At 32.6% G+C, this 16,769-nt stretch overlaps 2 protein-coding genes across 2 annotated transcripts in view; one reads left to right on the forward strand and one right to left on the reverse strand.

Moving 5' to 3' along the window:
- LOC144849794 (dynein axonemal heavy chain 5-like) overlaps positions 1-4,952 on the forward strand; it is a 52,273-nt gene extending 47,321 nt beyond the window's left edge. Inside the window, exons 66-71 of the mRNA XM_078706851.1 lie at positions 146-247; positions 649-809; positions 1,085-1,241; positions 1,467-1,619; positions 1,816-2,028; positions 2,539-4,952. Coding sequence (XP_078562977.1) covers positions 146-247; positions 649-809; positions 1,085-1,241; positions 1,467-1,619; positions 1,816-2,028; positions 2,539-2,925 — 1,173 coding nt within the window. The 3' untranslated portion in view covers positions 2,926-4,952. The remainder of the gene's footprint in view (positions 1-145; positions 248-648; positions 810-1,084; positions 1,242-1,466; positions 1,620-1,815; positions 2,029-2,538) is intronic.
- Positions 4,953-5,742: 790 nt separating this feature from the next.
- LOC144849805 (uncharacterized) lies at positions 5,743-13,288 on the reverse strand. The gene is made up of 12 exons (XM_078706874.1): positions 13,178-13,288; positions 12,365-12,440; positions 11,294-11,392; positions 10,321-10,405; positions 9,732-9,795; positions 9,362-9,533; positions 8,942-9,085; positions 8,314-8,552; positions 7,571-8,067; positions 7,013-7,126; positions 6,257-6,363; positions 5,743-5,930 (listed from the first exon to the last, which is right to left on the reverse strand). Exons 2-12 carry the CDS (start codon positions 12,401-12,403, stop codon positions 5,823-5,825), a joined length of 1,668 nt encoding a protein of 555 aa, XP_078563000.1. The 5' UTR covers positions 12,404-12,440; positions 13,178-13,288; the 3' UTR covers positions 5,743-5,822.
- Between the last annotated feature and the right edge of the window lie 3,481 nt (positions 13,289-16,769).

Here is a 16,769-nt window from a genome sequence, read left to right on the forward strand (position 1 = left end):
ATTTTTCCCATGACAAAAAAATGAATGAATAGTACTGGTACATAATAAATAACCCCAACTTCACAAGTCTTGTACTAAGACTTTCTTTAGACTGTTTGTGTTTGTCCATTGAACAGGGTTGCCACCTTCTTATCCTTATTTACAGGGAGTGTCCTGGAGCACTGTGCGATATATGATCGGTGAAATCCAATATGGCGGTAGAGTCACAGATGATTATGATAAAAGATTACTGAACACATTTGCAAAGGTAAGTACAGTATAGTAATGATCGATCTCAGTCAGATTTGTATTCCTAATTAAAAAGCTTTTTATTTGAATTTTATATATAATAAAATGAATATTATTATTTCACATGGTATGTTTGGCTTCCAAATATGGGTATTGCATGTCAGTAAGTAGCTTAGTGATTTGGAGGCTTGATACCAATCTCAGAATCGTTGGTTTTGTCAGATGTCAGGGTTTTTCTCACAACATGTTTAAATATCACTCCCAAAGACTTGTTTCAAGACTTTGTGGAGCTTTGTTTGTACTGTACCTGTACTGTGAATCGGATTGCCAACTCTCTAGACTGAAACTTACATAAATGTATTATTTATTTGTGTGTGAAAAATGTAGAATGGCATTTTAATTTACTTTATGATGTATTAGGTCTGGTTTAGTGAGCAGATGTTCAGTAACAGCTTCAACTTCTACAAAGGTTACACGATACCAAAGGGAACTCAGGTAGCACAGTATTTAGACTTTATACAGTTGCTTCCAGCATCAGACACACCGGAAGCATTTGGACTCCATCCAAATGCTGATATTACGTGAGTTGCAATATATTTTTCTTATATATAATGTCAAAGGTTACACGATATATCTATGAAAATTGCTTTTAGTTTCAAACACACTAGAAGCAATGGACTCCATCCAAATGCTGATATTATGTAAGTTACAATATAGACATATAGAATGTCAAAGGTTACACAATGCTAGGTAGCCAAGTACTTTATGCACTTCCTTACAGCTTCCAAAGGAACTTTGGTATAGCACAACAAATAATTTTTTTTTTTAATTGTCTGTGTTTTTCATGTTTTAATAGTTACCAGAGCAATGCTGCAAAAGATGTGTTGGGAACAATCTTAAGTATTCAACCCAAGGACAGCTCCGGGGGAGGTGGTGAAACAAGAGAGGACGTCGTTCAAAGATTGGCAGATGACATGCTGGAGAAACTACCTCAGGATTATGTGTCATTTGAGGTATTGTTTTGAACATTTTTATCTTTGAGTGTTTTGATTTGGGATAATAATAATTTGTTATTCATGTGCAGGCACTATTTATGAGTAATTTTTGTTTCCATTCTCAATTTTAATTAGGTGCTAACTTAAAAAAAATGAGGATTTACTTCAATATATGGCAGGTCATATTCATTCTATCATTAATTATTTTTTATCAACATTACCTTATGATATATTAATTTACAGGTTAAACAGCGACTTCAAAAAATGGGCGCTCTACAGCCAATGAACATTTTCCTTCGTCAGGAAATTGACCGAATGCAGAAGGTCATTGCGATTGTCCGAAGCACTCTAACTGACCTCAAACTAGCAATTGATGGTACCATTATCATGAGTGAGGTATTATATATTTTTTTTCTACTACAAACGTGATATTGGTGGTTAACATATTTGAAACCGCAGCATGCCTGGTTTGATTTCCGTCTTGTACCAGAATGCAATTACTATTTGTTTTTAAAATAATGAATACATATACTATGTAAATGCAAAATTGTGTATGATATTTTGAAATTATGATCTTGATCTTTTAATGTAGAATCTTCGTGATGCTCTTGACTGCATGTATGATGCAAGAATTCCAGCTGTTTGGCTCAAGATCTCCTGGCAGTCATCAACTTTAGGATTCTGGTTTACAGAGTTACTGGAGAGGAATGCACAATTCCACACTTGGTGTTTTGATGGACGGCCAAATACGTTCTGGATGACTGGCTTCTTTAATCCACAAGGATTCTTAACTGCAATGAGACAAGTAAGTGATGTAGCCCTCCCAACTCTCCCAATAATCCTGAGATGTTCCCATTCTTCGAGAAAAGACCCCGCTAAAGAGAGCGAAGAATTAAATTTTGAGAATCACATTTTGAAGAAAACACGGAGGTTTTTGAGGGGAGCATTTAGATAAAAGAGAATTTGTTAACTAAAGCCGAAAAATAAGTTTCCCCACACATTTTCTGCCTTTGTCATTTCTGAAAAGTGACATGCATATCCATTGTATACTATACTTACTTAATACTTAACTATATGCAAAGCCTGATATGTTTTAATAGCACCCTCTGATAGTATAATATATTTTTTCAATTGTAATAGTGCCCTCTCTTGTTCTGCTTTCATATAATCCTTCCAATATTTCACTTCTCAAAGTTTAAACCTCTGCTGATGTATTTTATTCAAATATACAAATCAGTTATACATAAATTTCAATGTTCAAACTACACAAAACTTTAATTAAATGAAACAAATTCATTCTTTTCTGTATTTATAGGAAGTAACTCGTGCACACAAGGGCTGGGCTCTTGATAGCGTAATCCTACACAATGATGTAACAAGATTCCTCAAAGATGATATTTCACAACCACCAGCGGAAGGTGTCTATGTCTACGGATTGTTCCTTGAGGGAGCCAGTTGGGATCGTCGTGGTTGCCGCTTGATTGAGCCAAAACCGAAAGTCCTTTTTGAGCCGCTTCCTGTCATTCACATCTATGCGATCAACAGTACAAGTGGACGTGATCCACGCATGTACGAGTGTCCCATTTACAAGAAACCAGTCAGAACAGATCTGACGTACATTGCATCGGTGGAGCTGAAGACTACTCAGAACCCAGATCACTGGATCCTGAGGGGCGTCGCATTGCTCTGTGACATCAAATAAGCTACTGGATTCATCTCATACTCATACTTCAAACCTCATTGCTTTCATTATGGAATGCAGCCATCCATTTAATTTGTAGTTTTCCCTTTATTTCATGTAGATAGAGGAAAGCATAATTCACATTTTACTAAGAATTTAACATTTTGCATGATGTTGGTCAATTTACTATGTGCATGTTACATGCATGAAGCATCTTGAAATTATTATTGCAACATTTGTTTTCATCCAGTTCAACTTCCTCAGATCAGAAAAATTGTAATTCATGCCTCATACACTAAAATCATATTAACTTATTCTATAGATAATAGTTAGAATAATGTAGCAAATATATTGAGGTAGGGATATTTTCTGAAACGTGGCAAGTGATAGACCCTGTCTATGTCGCTGCTATAGAAATAGAGATAACATTCATTTCATAATCATTTTTTTATAGTTAATTTCATAGATTTAAATAACATTGAAAATAATTGCATGTTATTAGAATGTTTTTATTATGTCATATTATAGATTAGCATGGCATTAGAAGCTGTATTTATTTAACATTTTTATTAGATTATTTCAATTCATATTCATTCATTATTTTGGTCATACTGTTATTTTTTCTCCAATTATGAAAGATCTTTTATTTTCTATTATACAATGGATACATTTTTACAGTGTGTAATATTAAATATGTATTGGTCTATTGTTGTTGGAGGTCACCACAAGAGAAAAAGTTTAGCTGTGCTCTGCAAAATTATGTGTCACCTGCAGCATCATTGCAAAAGTTTTCTCTTGTGTGGTGTTCTAAAAGTTTTATCCCACTAGAGCAAATTTTCTATAGACGTATGAAAATTGCTCTAGCGGTGATTAAGACCCAAACATAATAACAGTATGACTACCAGTGGCCTAGATGACGACACATTGCCTATGTCGATGTTTAAGGACATTCAGTGACTATGTTTTAGGTGATTTTTACAGCACCACCGAAGCAAATCTGATTTGAGTTTGATTTTGTCTAAATTATGAATTAAAATGCATATATATTGATTATTTTCAGTAGTTCATAAAAAATATAATTAACGTTCTTTACTTGGGATTATTTTGTTTATTTTAGTTTACAGTATAATTATTTCAATGTTTAGTATACAAATTCTTAGTACCTTATGTCAGGTATTTATATTGTTTGTATTATGGTTTCATTCTTTTTTTATGTAGACTTCAGTTCGCTGTCTGCGACAGATTATATATTGGTCACATGACCACTTAGTGTTATATAACCTTAGCATAGGGCACAATTATTATTAAATGTTAAATAGTACTGTAGTATATTCCTGTATAGTCTTAAGAATCATTCCGTATAATATTACTATCCGTCCAATCATGTTGCAATTTTGTGAATTAAGTATTTAAAAATTTACATTCATGAATATATTTAAATTAATTTAATAGGCCAATGTAGAACAATCATTGAAACAGCTGCGCTTTATATCTTGCTTAAAAGAAAAAAATGATGAAAAAATTTATATTTATATTTGCTATAGAAAAAGTATACAATAATGCTCCGTCCTTACACACTTTGTAACCTAAAGGCTTGTGTGATGACAGTTTTGTAAGATCATGTGTTATCATGTGTAATTTTAAAGTATAGTGTGTGCAACTTTAAAAGTAAATTATACAGTATAGAAATTCAATTTTTACTACAATTATGATTATGTTTGTGTCGAAAATTAAAAATAATTAGCTATGCAACAAGATTTAAAATGCTTTAATCCAACTTAGCTTCTTCCTTCTGACGCATACACTGTTTAGAATATTTGTAGCCTATAGATACAATCATGATTTTAAGTATGTTTGGTTAAACAGTGGGGTTTTTTTGGTAGAAAGGAGAATTGTTGGCTTTATAAATGAAGTCCCAACAGATAATAAACGTATCCATGTTTCATAAAAAAATCTGATGTATTGTACAGTGTGTTAATGTTCTTATCGTTTTAAACCACTAACCGTCAGGCTTGAATTATGTCGAAATCATTCATTTGCAATTAAAAGTGATGAAGAAGTTTAAAAGACTGGGATTTGGAGTTGAATTTAAGATGTCGCCTGCCAGAGCAATCCCACTCCCGCCAATAAGCAAGTTAATTTCTTTGCAGAAGGTCTACGCATGCGTACAAGTCTACCCGTAACTGTTGCATCGTGCTTGTCGTCTGACGTCTTTTAAAAGTTTTCTCCAATGAGAAATGGCTGAATTAAGAAGCGAACGCGGAGTAAGCTTAATATTTAAATGTCTTATTATGTATTGTGTATTGTAAATTCAGTTATTTTATTGATATTTTTTAGGCTAGGGTCTTTTACCTCAACTATAGTTTGATCAAAACGCAGTCTCTATAACTGAGCTGGTTAAATCAAGACCCGGGCCGTTGCGACCGTGACGTGCCTTCACTTTTTTGCTTACTATGTTCGCAATACATTTTAGCAACAATAATCTATGTCCAACCTAGACTCCTTCCTCCACACGGTTCCCAAACTCGAAAACATATTCTTTAGATAAGCGACTAAATGGCTAGGCCTACGTCACATGCCTAGTCATGCTGATTGATTTATTTATAGATTTTTTTACAATTCATTATATATTACTATATATAATATTATACTACATTTTCTTATTTACCGTACTTAAGTTTATTTTACTTATATTGCAAAATAGGCCTATGTTATAACCACTACTGCTTTGAGATCTACAAAAATATAGTTAATGTTATTTTTAATAGTATATTTATAAGAAGAATAATGATAATCAGAACTTTTAATCGGGAAACTCTAAATACATTTTGTATATTTTATTTTATATTTCAATTTGATAGGCCTATCACACCAGCTTAAATTTGGTATACGATAGGCTTACATTCATTTATGGACAACTATGTAACTCTGATTAAACACGGCTTTCTGTCTCGTTCCGTCTTGATTGTTCCTGTTTGTAAGCGATGCTCTCTTATCAGCTCTTTGATTAGTTTATACGAACACGTCTGAAAATTGAGAAGGTAGAGAATAATAATAGTAGGCCTACAGAAACCAATTTCATATAGGCTCTAGTTCACGTTTATTACCCACCTAGAAATGGTCAGCACATTGCAACGGAAAGGTTTGTTTCGTTACCCGGGCTTTAGGCCTAGTGGTAATATCGTAATAAAAAAATGATAAATATAAACCACTTATTGCATACAATAAGTCATTAGTGAATCTATTACCATGTAACTTATTTTAACGCACGTCTTTTGTTAGAATTTGAATTCAAAGTTTGTATTATAATTTTAATCTCGTTATTTGTGTACAAAAACTTTCTGATTCATACCTTCTGATTTAATACTGAAACAACATCAATGATCCGGATTATTTTTCCATGAGAAGGTGAAACTCGGAAATAACGTTTCCCGCGTACAACACCATCAGTATCACCAACTAGTGTAAATGAAAATTAATGAATACAAAGTAAAAAAAAAGTTTTTAGTGTACACTATTCAAAATATAGCCTAGATCTGTTGTATAAATAAAATGTGAAATTTATAAGAAAATGTTATTTAGTAGTATAGTAGGCTAGAAGTGGAAATGCCAGGTCATATTTTAAGAAATTGCTCAAATTCCATTAGGCCTACAAGGTCGTTTCTCTTTGTTTTAAAAAATGTGACAACTTTTCCTTTTAAAACATTCTTTGTAATGTGACTCCTGAGCACAGATTCATTATTACTATTATGAAGGAACAAGTTGCCAATGTCAACAGACTGTTTTTATCCAGTCACATGCACCCAAACTTTGTTTTACTAAACCAAATATTCATCCATGTAATTGCTTTTAGAAGCGTAAGTGCTTGTTTGTGTTATGTTTGTTTTAGGCACCTTGCCAATGACAGCAAAATAAAATGTGAATTACTTCCGTAGCAAATGGCAATCCGTTCACAGGAAAGGGTTCTACATAAACAAAGTTTTATCAATCTTTGGAATTCACAAATAATATCCTGATATCGACTACAATTTTTCTGAGATTTTTCTACATAGAAAACAATTCAATTCAAAGTTAAGATACGAAACAAAAGATAGACATGCTGGCTTACGTGGTTCGTCCAGTTTGATTCCAACGTTTAACCTGTGATCTATATTTTCACGATCCAGTTTACCAATGAACTTCACTATTGCGGTATATAATTTCCCTTCAGTTCTGTTTGTGACTGTAAAGGAATTAAACAGAATATCTCATTCATTCGTTCGTTCATTCATAATAACATTTATTTCTTTTTCTCTTTCTCTATGCATAATCACTGGCACCGCTACAGTACAAGTATTTGATAAACGAATATACATCTATCATTTAAGCTAAGGGGATTCTTACACTTACTTTTTTTTCTATCATACAAATAAAATTTTGATCAACTTTACAAACAATTCAATTTTAAATAATGATTGTTAACTGTTCTTAATATGTTCATAAATTATGATTAAATAATATAGTGTTATTATTTAATATTTGTTTAAAAACATTTTCGTTTTTTAATCAAGCCCTATCACTTCCCTTGCGAGGAATTTCTGGATCCGTGCTTAGAGCATGCCATGGACTCGCTCCCGAACTAAATTGTGGCGACAAAACAATTGAACCGAGTTTTTATCTGACTCACCCGTATGTCCTTTAAGCTTGACACAGACCCTGTCTCCGATGTGAAGAAACTGTGCCGCCAAGAAATCATCTTCGAATAGTAATGTTCCAGAAGGAAGGTTGTGATCGTCCTCAGGAAACGAACCACAAGACTTGGGTCGCTTAGTACGGTCAGATGTTCCGCTTCTATTTGCTTTTAAGGAATGCCCTGAACTGTACCGCCGTCCAGTATTATACACATCGTACATCTGTAAAACATCATCGCCAAATCCGCCATTTGTAAGAAGGCGCATAAAACTACTGTTGCCTGTATTGATGGCAGTGGAGAATGATTTTTCTTCGGTGCTTGAAGCATAGTTGTATGGTTGTGTATCAACATCAAGCCGTGTTGCCTTTACGATTGTTTTTGACCGCAAGCCTCTTTCCTGTCGACTTATCCCTCTGCGTTTCTTACCGTCTGTTGGGGTTTGAGTTTTGAGATTGTCTTGTTCCATGGTCCGAGATTCATTTGTATTTTCTCTAAAATTATATGCAACAATACATTATATGATAAACAAATCAACATTAAAATATGATCACCGCAAGATTAGAAGGGAGAAGTACTGCCTAACTTGTATTATTTGTGATAGTAGAGGCGTTATTATTATGTCTAATGTATTTGTTATGTAATCAACACGTACATGATGTTCTCTTACTGTAGGCTATTGATGATTAATTATAAATAGATAATTTTGCAAACATGCACGTACCGTAAACTTTACCTACCTTTGTTCTTTCTTGATAATTTTAACATTAGCACCATTTGGGTAACTCGCTTGCACAAATTTCTGGTTGAAATCTATTCCATTTTCCAACTGATCTCTCGTCACCTGCAATTCTTGAGATTTTTGTACAACAAGTTTATCTTTGCCCACCATCATCTTCTTCAGAGTATCAATCTCATGATTGGCCATGTTTACCTCCTTTTTGACCTCGGGTAGTTTCTTTAACTCTTCTTCTAGATTCTAATGAACACAAATATGGTAAGAAATATCATGTTTCTGTTTCTTCCTCAGATTTCGGGGGTTTATTTTTATTTTAAATATTCACAATATACAATTTAAAAAAAAAGTATCAAAGGCAGTGTATGCTGAATGTTGCTGAACAATGACATTAATAAGTCAATTTAAAAAGAATCGAGAGTGGGTGAATATTTGACATAAAGTTTGTTCCAAAGTTGTTCCAAAGACATGATGCAAAAAGTTTCCGTAAGTTTCAGCAAAGAGACATGAAACATAGTAAATGTGTCAAAGGAACGAAGGCAATGGGATGGATAATTTCGAGCAATGACAGCGACGACTGTGATATGAGGTAATACATTAACCGTTTTTAGAATAGTTATGTTTAAATTTACCTGTATTTTAGATTTGTGATCCTTAATTGCTCTTCTAGCTAAAGTAAGCTGGGCCTTCTTTTCCTCCAGTTGTTTCTTTGTTTGATTGAGAGACTCGGCAACATTTTCCTTTTCTTTCCGTAATGCTGGTATTTTGTCAAGTTGCTTGAATTAAATGTGTATGAAGATGCTGTATAATTATTAGTTCTATCAATAAGGTTAGGCCAATTTACGGTTAATGTGGGCTTTGTTGCCTGAATTCTGTAGTCCTGCAAAGTTCGTATTCTTGATACAGATGTGCTGTCATGCATTACTGTAGGTCTAGTATTGCGATTTGAGCATTTTTTTACCGTCGGCCAGACCATTAGATCATTCCACTATGTGGTTATCTTATGAAGTAAGAGAAAGTTAACTACATTATTTGTTTACTTTTAAACTCACCTTTTCCATTTGCTCGTTTCGTTTTAGTTCGTCTCTCACTTGGTTATGAAGATCTTTAATTTTGATTGTCTGTTCTTCATTTATACTGTTTCTATCCAACAGGTCTTTTCCTTGTTGAGTTACCCTTTCATTTAGATCTCTTATCTCAAAATCTCTTTCTCGAACAAGCGTCCTATAATAAATATGTTTCATGAAATCGGGTTGGATTGATTATTTTGTAAAGCTACGTTTCGTAACTAGAAGAGGGGAACGATTCGGACAGGCAATGACATGCAAGCACCATCTATTTTTTGCGCCTTTTCTGTTGTTGTGCACCCTCAATTTTAACATTTAACGGTCTATTTTCAACATTTTAATCAACACAACTTACTGACTATTACGCAAAATCTCTCTAAGATGCTCTAAGTTTGATTCGGCCCGTTCTGCTTCAGCAGCTGTTATAAACAAAATAAAATAAAAGTTAAACGCCAAACATATCATTACAGAAACTGTGTGACATCTTACCACAAGACTATATAGGAACAATTAACATAAAAGGGGACATCATACGAAAACACCACTATTGTGATATGCGTAACATTCATAGAAAAATGAAATCAAATGAACATTTCGTGAGTAATATTCAGCAGAAATAAGTATAATTAATTTATGAAGAAAGTATAAGCAGGTGAGAAACTTGTTCAAAGGCTCTTTTTCAGAATGTATTATATTTGTGTGTTTAGTTGAATAGTCTTTGTTTAAATTTATTTGTTCATCTTCAAGACTTACAAGCAAAGTGCGAAATATAGAATCATCATGGCTTGCCTCACTATTTCGGAGTTTGTTTTATATATATCATAATATTAAACTTATTAGTGAACGGGTTATTCCATTATTCTATGGGTTAAGAAAGCGTGACACATCTTATTAATCAAACCAATAAAACGTGTCGTTCTGTCAATCATCATACTAGGGCCTACCTGTAGATTCCAATTTAATGTATTTTTTACGGTGAATCTCGGCATCTCGCTCCAAGATCTCAATTTGCTTTTGCTTTTTGTCGAGCTGTAGAAAAAAAACCCAGAAATACACTTTAACTTATATCGTACTGTAATCAATATTACACTGTAGGTACAACATAACCCCTTCTTTGCGAATACTCCTATGGTACACCCCTATATTATTCATGGAAACCCCCTAGCCGAACTTGGAATATCAGTTTTAACACAACGGCCAACACCTATTCATGGGACACTCTTATTAACGGACAGTTTTTTAAAGATGTATTGCCCCCCAAAAACATGAACAATTAAAAATAATATAAGCAGACTTTGAATAGAAAAAACAAATTAATTTTATATTTTGAATAAAGTTAGACCTCAATAAAATAATATTTTCACTTATATAAATAGACAAAACAAACGGTTATATTCAACCAAAATCCCATTGACTGGCAGCCAATTTAAACTAGGTTTTGCTTTAAATAACACTTTTTCACAAAGTGAATAACTATTATGGAACATCAAAAGGGCATATTCAAAAACAATAAAAGAGGGACAATAAGGATTTTATAACTGTAAATGTATTTCAGAAAACTCGATCAAATAAACGCGATCACGAACCTTAATAGTTTCCTGGACAACGGAAAGTGCGATCAATGCAACGTAGGGTTACCTATGTTAATATTAGTCAATCAATACTAAATGCTCATAATGTGTTTGTTGATCAGATTGAACTACTATTGTATTACTACCCTTTGAGTTTTATTGATTGAAATGTAACAAGCACGCCATGTGTATAGGGCATAGGTCTAGTAAAAAATAAAATGATAACATTATTCTCTCAATCCTTATTCTTTTGACTAAAAAAGTCACACAAAACATCGCCACATATTGTTTAATTCCCATGTAATGGTGCTGAATAGCAGTAAAAGTATTATAGGCGAATACTTACATCTGATTTGTATTTCTCCATTTGTCTCGAGTCATTTTCATATCCTTTCAATAGAGCTTGGTGTTTAATATATAATTCATTATATCTGATTTCAAAATCCTATCGTAAGAAAAAAAATCGTATCAAATTATTCAAGGATGAGCCTAAAATTGCAGTGTTACACTGAACCCGAAGCTAAAAGTAAACACACTTATTAGAACCTCTCGCTTAAAGGCCAGGTGCGGGCAAAAAATTTCTATTGATCATACATTCCAATAATTATCGATCTATAGTTTCCCCTATGTTTCATAATTTTTGGGATTTTATTTGTGTTACACAAGCTTGTTGAAAATAAGCACTTCCTTATCAGTGGGGGGATAGTTCAAATTACACAGTAAAATCTCTATTCTTTTGTACACAAATTTTGTAAATAGAGAGGCATTTTAAAAAGCTATGAAAAATAAACGGTGTGGTAAACAATGTCATCAGATGACTAAATATAGGTTATATAACTTGAATTTAACATTTCTGGTATTTTTATTCAACTTCAGATTTTTATTTTCATGCTATAGCAAAAATTATCCACCGTATATCCACCATCTTTTTTCACCTTCTAGGGAGTCACCAGACATGTTATTACATTAGGTTAAACTACCTAACTACTGAAAAAAAGTCTTGCTGGTTTTTATGGAAGAATTTTGCCAAATTTTGTATTTGACCATATTAAGGGAAATTCATGTTTTTTCGTCTTGATTTCTGTTACAACTATTTGATTTATGTACAATTAACCAGATATTATATTTAAAATTCATGACTGTACCTGAGCTTTAAGATACTGATACTTTAAATAGAAATGTTTGTTTCTCTCTCTTTATTTCCCCATCATTTACTATACAGTATATCATATCATAAATGCAATGTAAAGTAATTGTTGTCATCTATTCATAATTATTTACAGTAATAAAAAAAAAATCAATTAATAATTATAGATTTACTACTATATATATATATATATACTACTGTAATTATTTACTATTATTATTATTATTATTATTATTATTATTATTATTATTATTATTATGCATAGAGTACCTCTTTTTGTTCTGGTTTAGGTTCTACGTCGTTCTGCATTGTTAGCTCTCCTGGAGTCTCAAGAAATTCTGATTCTCTAAAAATTTAAATAGATAACTTGTTTATTAGTATTTGTACTTATCAATGTGTAGATTGTTTGATAGGAAACAGGGAGAGTGAGTCCTCTTTTTGTATACTTTCGTAAGACATTGTCTTACTTGACTGACTTTGTTTTCTAAATTCTGATAAATTCTGAATTCGCTCGCGGGATACCATTGTTATAAAGAAGAAACCACCTGATGTAAAATGTGTAGTATAATAATGTATAGTGCTTTTGTTCCAATTTGAATAGTACCATGACTAACAAAGTCCGTAGATCATTACCTGTCTTTGTCGTTGCTCTCTTCCATCATAACAAAGAGATTTGACGGCTAAATATATTATATTGAGTAAATAATAAATGTTATTTCAAATTGGAAATTGTGGCCTTTTCTTCGTACTTTTATAAACTACTGTAGCTAGTGGTCTTAAAACCTATAAAAGTTTTTCATTCTTGCATTGGGAGATATTGATTTATCTGTATATATTGAGCGTGCCAATATGTAGGTCTACAGGGTAGGCCTAACTGCATATAGCTGAATATCTAAATAGATACACCATAGACCTTAGGCTTGATATTAGGCTTGACCATATCAATACCTTACTAAATGCGATTTATTTCACTAAGTTTTTACATGATTACAATAATAAACAAATTGGAACTTAACCTGGAAAATAGACAGGAGAGTTACTTAAACGTAGAGTAAAGCATTATTATTATTATTATCTACTTACCGTCTTTTTATGTAGTAGAACAGTAACAGAAACAGACTAGGCCTATGTTTTAGTAGGCCCAGCTCCTCATTACATTATAAATAGTGATTTCTTTGTAGTGTCGTATTCTCGTCCCGAACGAAGACTTATGTCATGTTGTAGATCTCTCAAGGACAGGCCGGTATCTATTGATATCACTAGCAACGGGTTAGCTAATCAATAATCATATTGACCTTTGCACTTTAATCAGAACACTTACAAATCGATATCTGCTTTATTGTTCAGGCACAGACAATACCTCTGTTGTAGTTAATTTATTCAATGAGTATGGAAACAAGTCTCACGGAGAAGCCAGATCGTCACATAGCCATTAAGGTAGTGGCTAATTAAGCGGCCTCCCCCTTAAATAAACATTAACTACAGAAAAAATGTAATTCACTTAAGTTGTTTAAGGTATTGCATTAGGTTGTTTTAAAATTATTATATAATAGTTTGTGAGTCAACTACAGATTGTGGTAAAAGGATAACAGAGGGAAAATATGAACTAAAATATATGAAAGAATAAAGAGAATGCAGCAACGAAATGGAAAATGGTTAACAATTTCATGTAGGCCTATTGTATAATGGTCAAGTGACCACCGTTTGTACGAGCGGTATAATAATTTCTAGAAATGATGCATTTTCAAAGTGGGTCGTCGCGTCAGAAAGATGTTGATGATCATCATTATTAAAATCGTGATAATTATGATAAGTGGTGATTTAATAATTATAATAAAAAAAATGTATTTTTGAGCAATTACAGTATGGTATACTAGGTTAAAAAGAAAGAAAACAAGTTAGAAGATGATTTTGAAGAAATTCTACTTTGAATGAATGTGTCTTCCCTGTTTTTTCTATTATTAGTGAGCTTTAGTATCGGTACGATAGACGGAAGGGGACGGTAGGCGGTAATTTATACAATCAGTTAATCTCTGCATGCGTTTCGTTCATTATCGCGACTGTATTTTGTAAGATTTAACGTTCGGTCTGATAGACGAAGCATATTTTATGACGTCATTTTAAAAATAAAAAAAGTACGAAGCGAATGCAGAGTGGAACAACTGTCAATATAATTAGTGCCTTAAGAAGACGGTTATTTCATTAGAAGAATAGTTGTACATAAACATATCAGGCTTAATTAGATCTTCATACCAGGCCTGGTATTAAATAACAATATCTCCAGAATTAGTATCAATCAGAATGGCAGTATATTATGAATTCAGTAAAGGATGATGATTTAATCAATTCGAATTGTAGTTTTCATAGTGCAGAAGGAAACATACACAATCTGTACCGTTTATATCATGATTTAAATATTTAGTCTAGAAAAACGAGGATTCTGTCGAACATCAGTAATATTTTATTAACACTTTGTAGTCAGCCTAGTCTAACTAGTGTAAAGACTAGTTCTCATGTTTGTACAGCAATTTTTTCAGTGGATGCTTCATATGTGACATAATGACAACTTCAACTCCAAACTCAGGGTTTGCAAATAAAAGTTCGGTAAACTTTGTAGACAGGCTAGGCCAGTAGGTCTGTTACGAAATATGATTCTTAACGACAAAAACAAACTACTATACGCCGTGTGAGGGCAGATGCTCATTACCACGGAAGACTTCCTCCATGCTACTGTTTGCGTGACTAATCATCCAAATGCATCGATGTTTTCAATAGTACATTAAACCACCACTAGTAGCATGCAGATCAACAGCAGAATGAAAGAACGATATTATAATCTCGACTTTTTTATGATGAACAATTTATTTTATTTTGATTTAGAAGAGGAATACACACTTTGAACGTGAGTAAACAGGTTAATGCACGCGTTGCAGACTGAACATGAATTTTCATAGTTTGATTTAAATGAATACTAATACCAAGAATGTGTATAAATGACAGCATGATCTAATCTAGAAAAATGTGTGTGTGAAAAACCAATAGAATAATTATTATCATTATGACCTAATTACTATAGCCATAACATTTAAAAAACAAGAAATTATGGTCAAATTATCCAACGATAATCCTTCGAAAAGAGTAGTGTAATGTATTAAACTATAATAGTTGTTCTAAAATTTGATTTTTGACTTTGATCAATAATGAAGGGCCTAACTGGCGATAATAATGTAATTGTAAATGCTATTATAGTGAAACCATATAAGCATCACCACCAACCACATCAGAGCAAACGAGCGTTATGAGCTCTATTACAACAAAATATATTATTTTATTTTGATTTACCGAAAAACGTGAGTAATATTAATAAGGAATTAGGAATAGTACAATAACCCTCTGTTTAAAATGTTATAAACATGTTTCTATAATTAGATGACTATCGTTAAAATGAGAAAAATCATATTCCTTTCCCACAAATTTGTATAGGTGAGAAACAGTTTCCTTATATTTTTAGATATATTTCTATTTATAGTCCAGTTGGAAATTTTCACGTTTAACCTGACAATGGGAAAGTTTATTATTAACACTTAGTGAATATCGTTAAATTAGACGTTTCTTATACTGTAGTAGGCCTATAAGCATATTTTATGTAACTTAAAAGTTGGTATTCCATAAAATGTGGTTAATTATACCAAGGAAATATGTACAATCACGTGCTATCATTGAAATGAACAAACACGATGATTGAGTATAATTTTAAACTATAGTAATTTCCACGCTGAACGTATTTCTATTACTATTTTAGTTCATTCTAAAGGTATGATGTATTTATAACCTCGGTGAAAATGTTCACGTGATGACAATCATCTTTATTTATAAACTAGTTGGAAATTTCCAAAGGACAATAGAAAGAAGCAATTATGTTGATGCTCACAGGAAATTGTTACAAATTGGAATAAAAAGCATGTGGTAGGACCATAATATGTGTAGTATGCCATCTGAATCAATACCAATAAGTTGTTTCTTTCTAAATTTACTCTTTACTAGACTGTTAATTGATTGATCTTTGCAGAGACAGTGGATCGCTTATGTGATCACACAGCTTTTTGTTTCTTTCTCGCGTTTTGTCTTACTTAATTACATATGGCACCATTACGGTGCCCTAACTGTCTATGGCGTTATATCCACGCTGAAATAATACGATTTCATAAAATTTCATGAACTTGAAAAACTAATTTCATATGAACTTCCTGTATTATAACAATGGTGTGCAGCGCACCACTAACATTACGTCAATTTTCAGTAAATTAAAAACGCACATCTTTGCAACGTAGAAATACCATTTTGAAAATTTTTTAGAACCATGTTTCATGAGGGTAGCCCATCCAGCAAAGCTGATCATTGGGCCCTCGACAATACAATACAGACAGTACAAAAATACATAATCATAACAATTAAATTATAAAAAAAAAAAAAAAGCAACATTCAAAAGGAGACACAGCTCAGAAAACTAGTTAAATTTAGGACATGGATCTTCATGTTTAAACGTTTTCTTAAAATGTCCTACAGTAGAATAAAGGACGGTGGATTATTACGTAAGGTTGGGGCTTAATAGTCAAATCTACGAGGAACAGCAAATAAACTAACAGTTTGAGATCGTGTGGCGCGGTTGTGTTTA

The sequence above is a fragment of the Antedon bifida genome, chromosome 8, assembly GCF_963402885.1.
Source record: "Antedon bifida chromosome 8, ecAntBifi1.1, whole genome shotgun sequence".
Lineage (NCBI taxonomy): Eukaryota > Metazoa > Echinodermata > Crinoidea > Comatulida > Antedonidae > Antedon > Antedon bifida.

Excerpts from the sequence above, each read along its gene's own strand:
- LOC144849805 (XM_078706874.1), bottom strand. The coding sequence starts at position 12,403 with ATGCAGAACGACGTAGAACCTAAACCAGAACAAAAAGAG. Across the intron at positions 10,406-11,293 it reads TGGAGAAATACAAATCAGAT|CTCGACAAAAAGCAAAAGCA; the intron begins GTAAGTATTCGC and ends TTTTTTCTACAG. Across the intron at positions 8,068-8,313 it reads ATTATCAAGAAAGAACAAAG|AGAAAATACAAATGAATCTC; the intron begins GTAGGTAAAGTT and ends ATATAATTTTAG.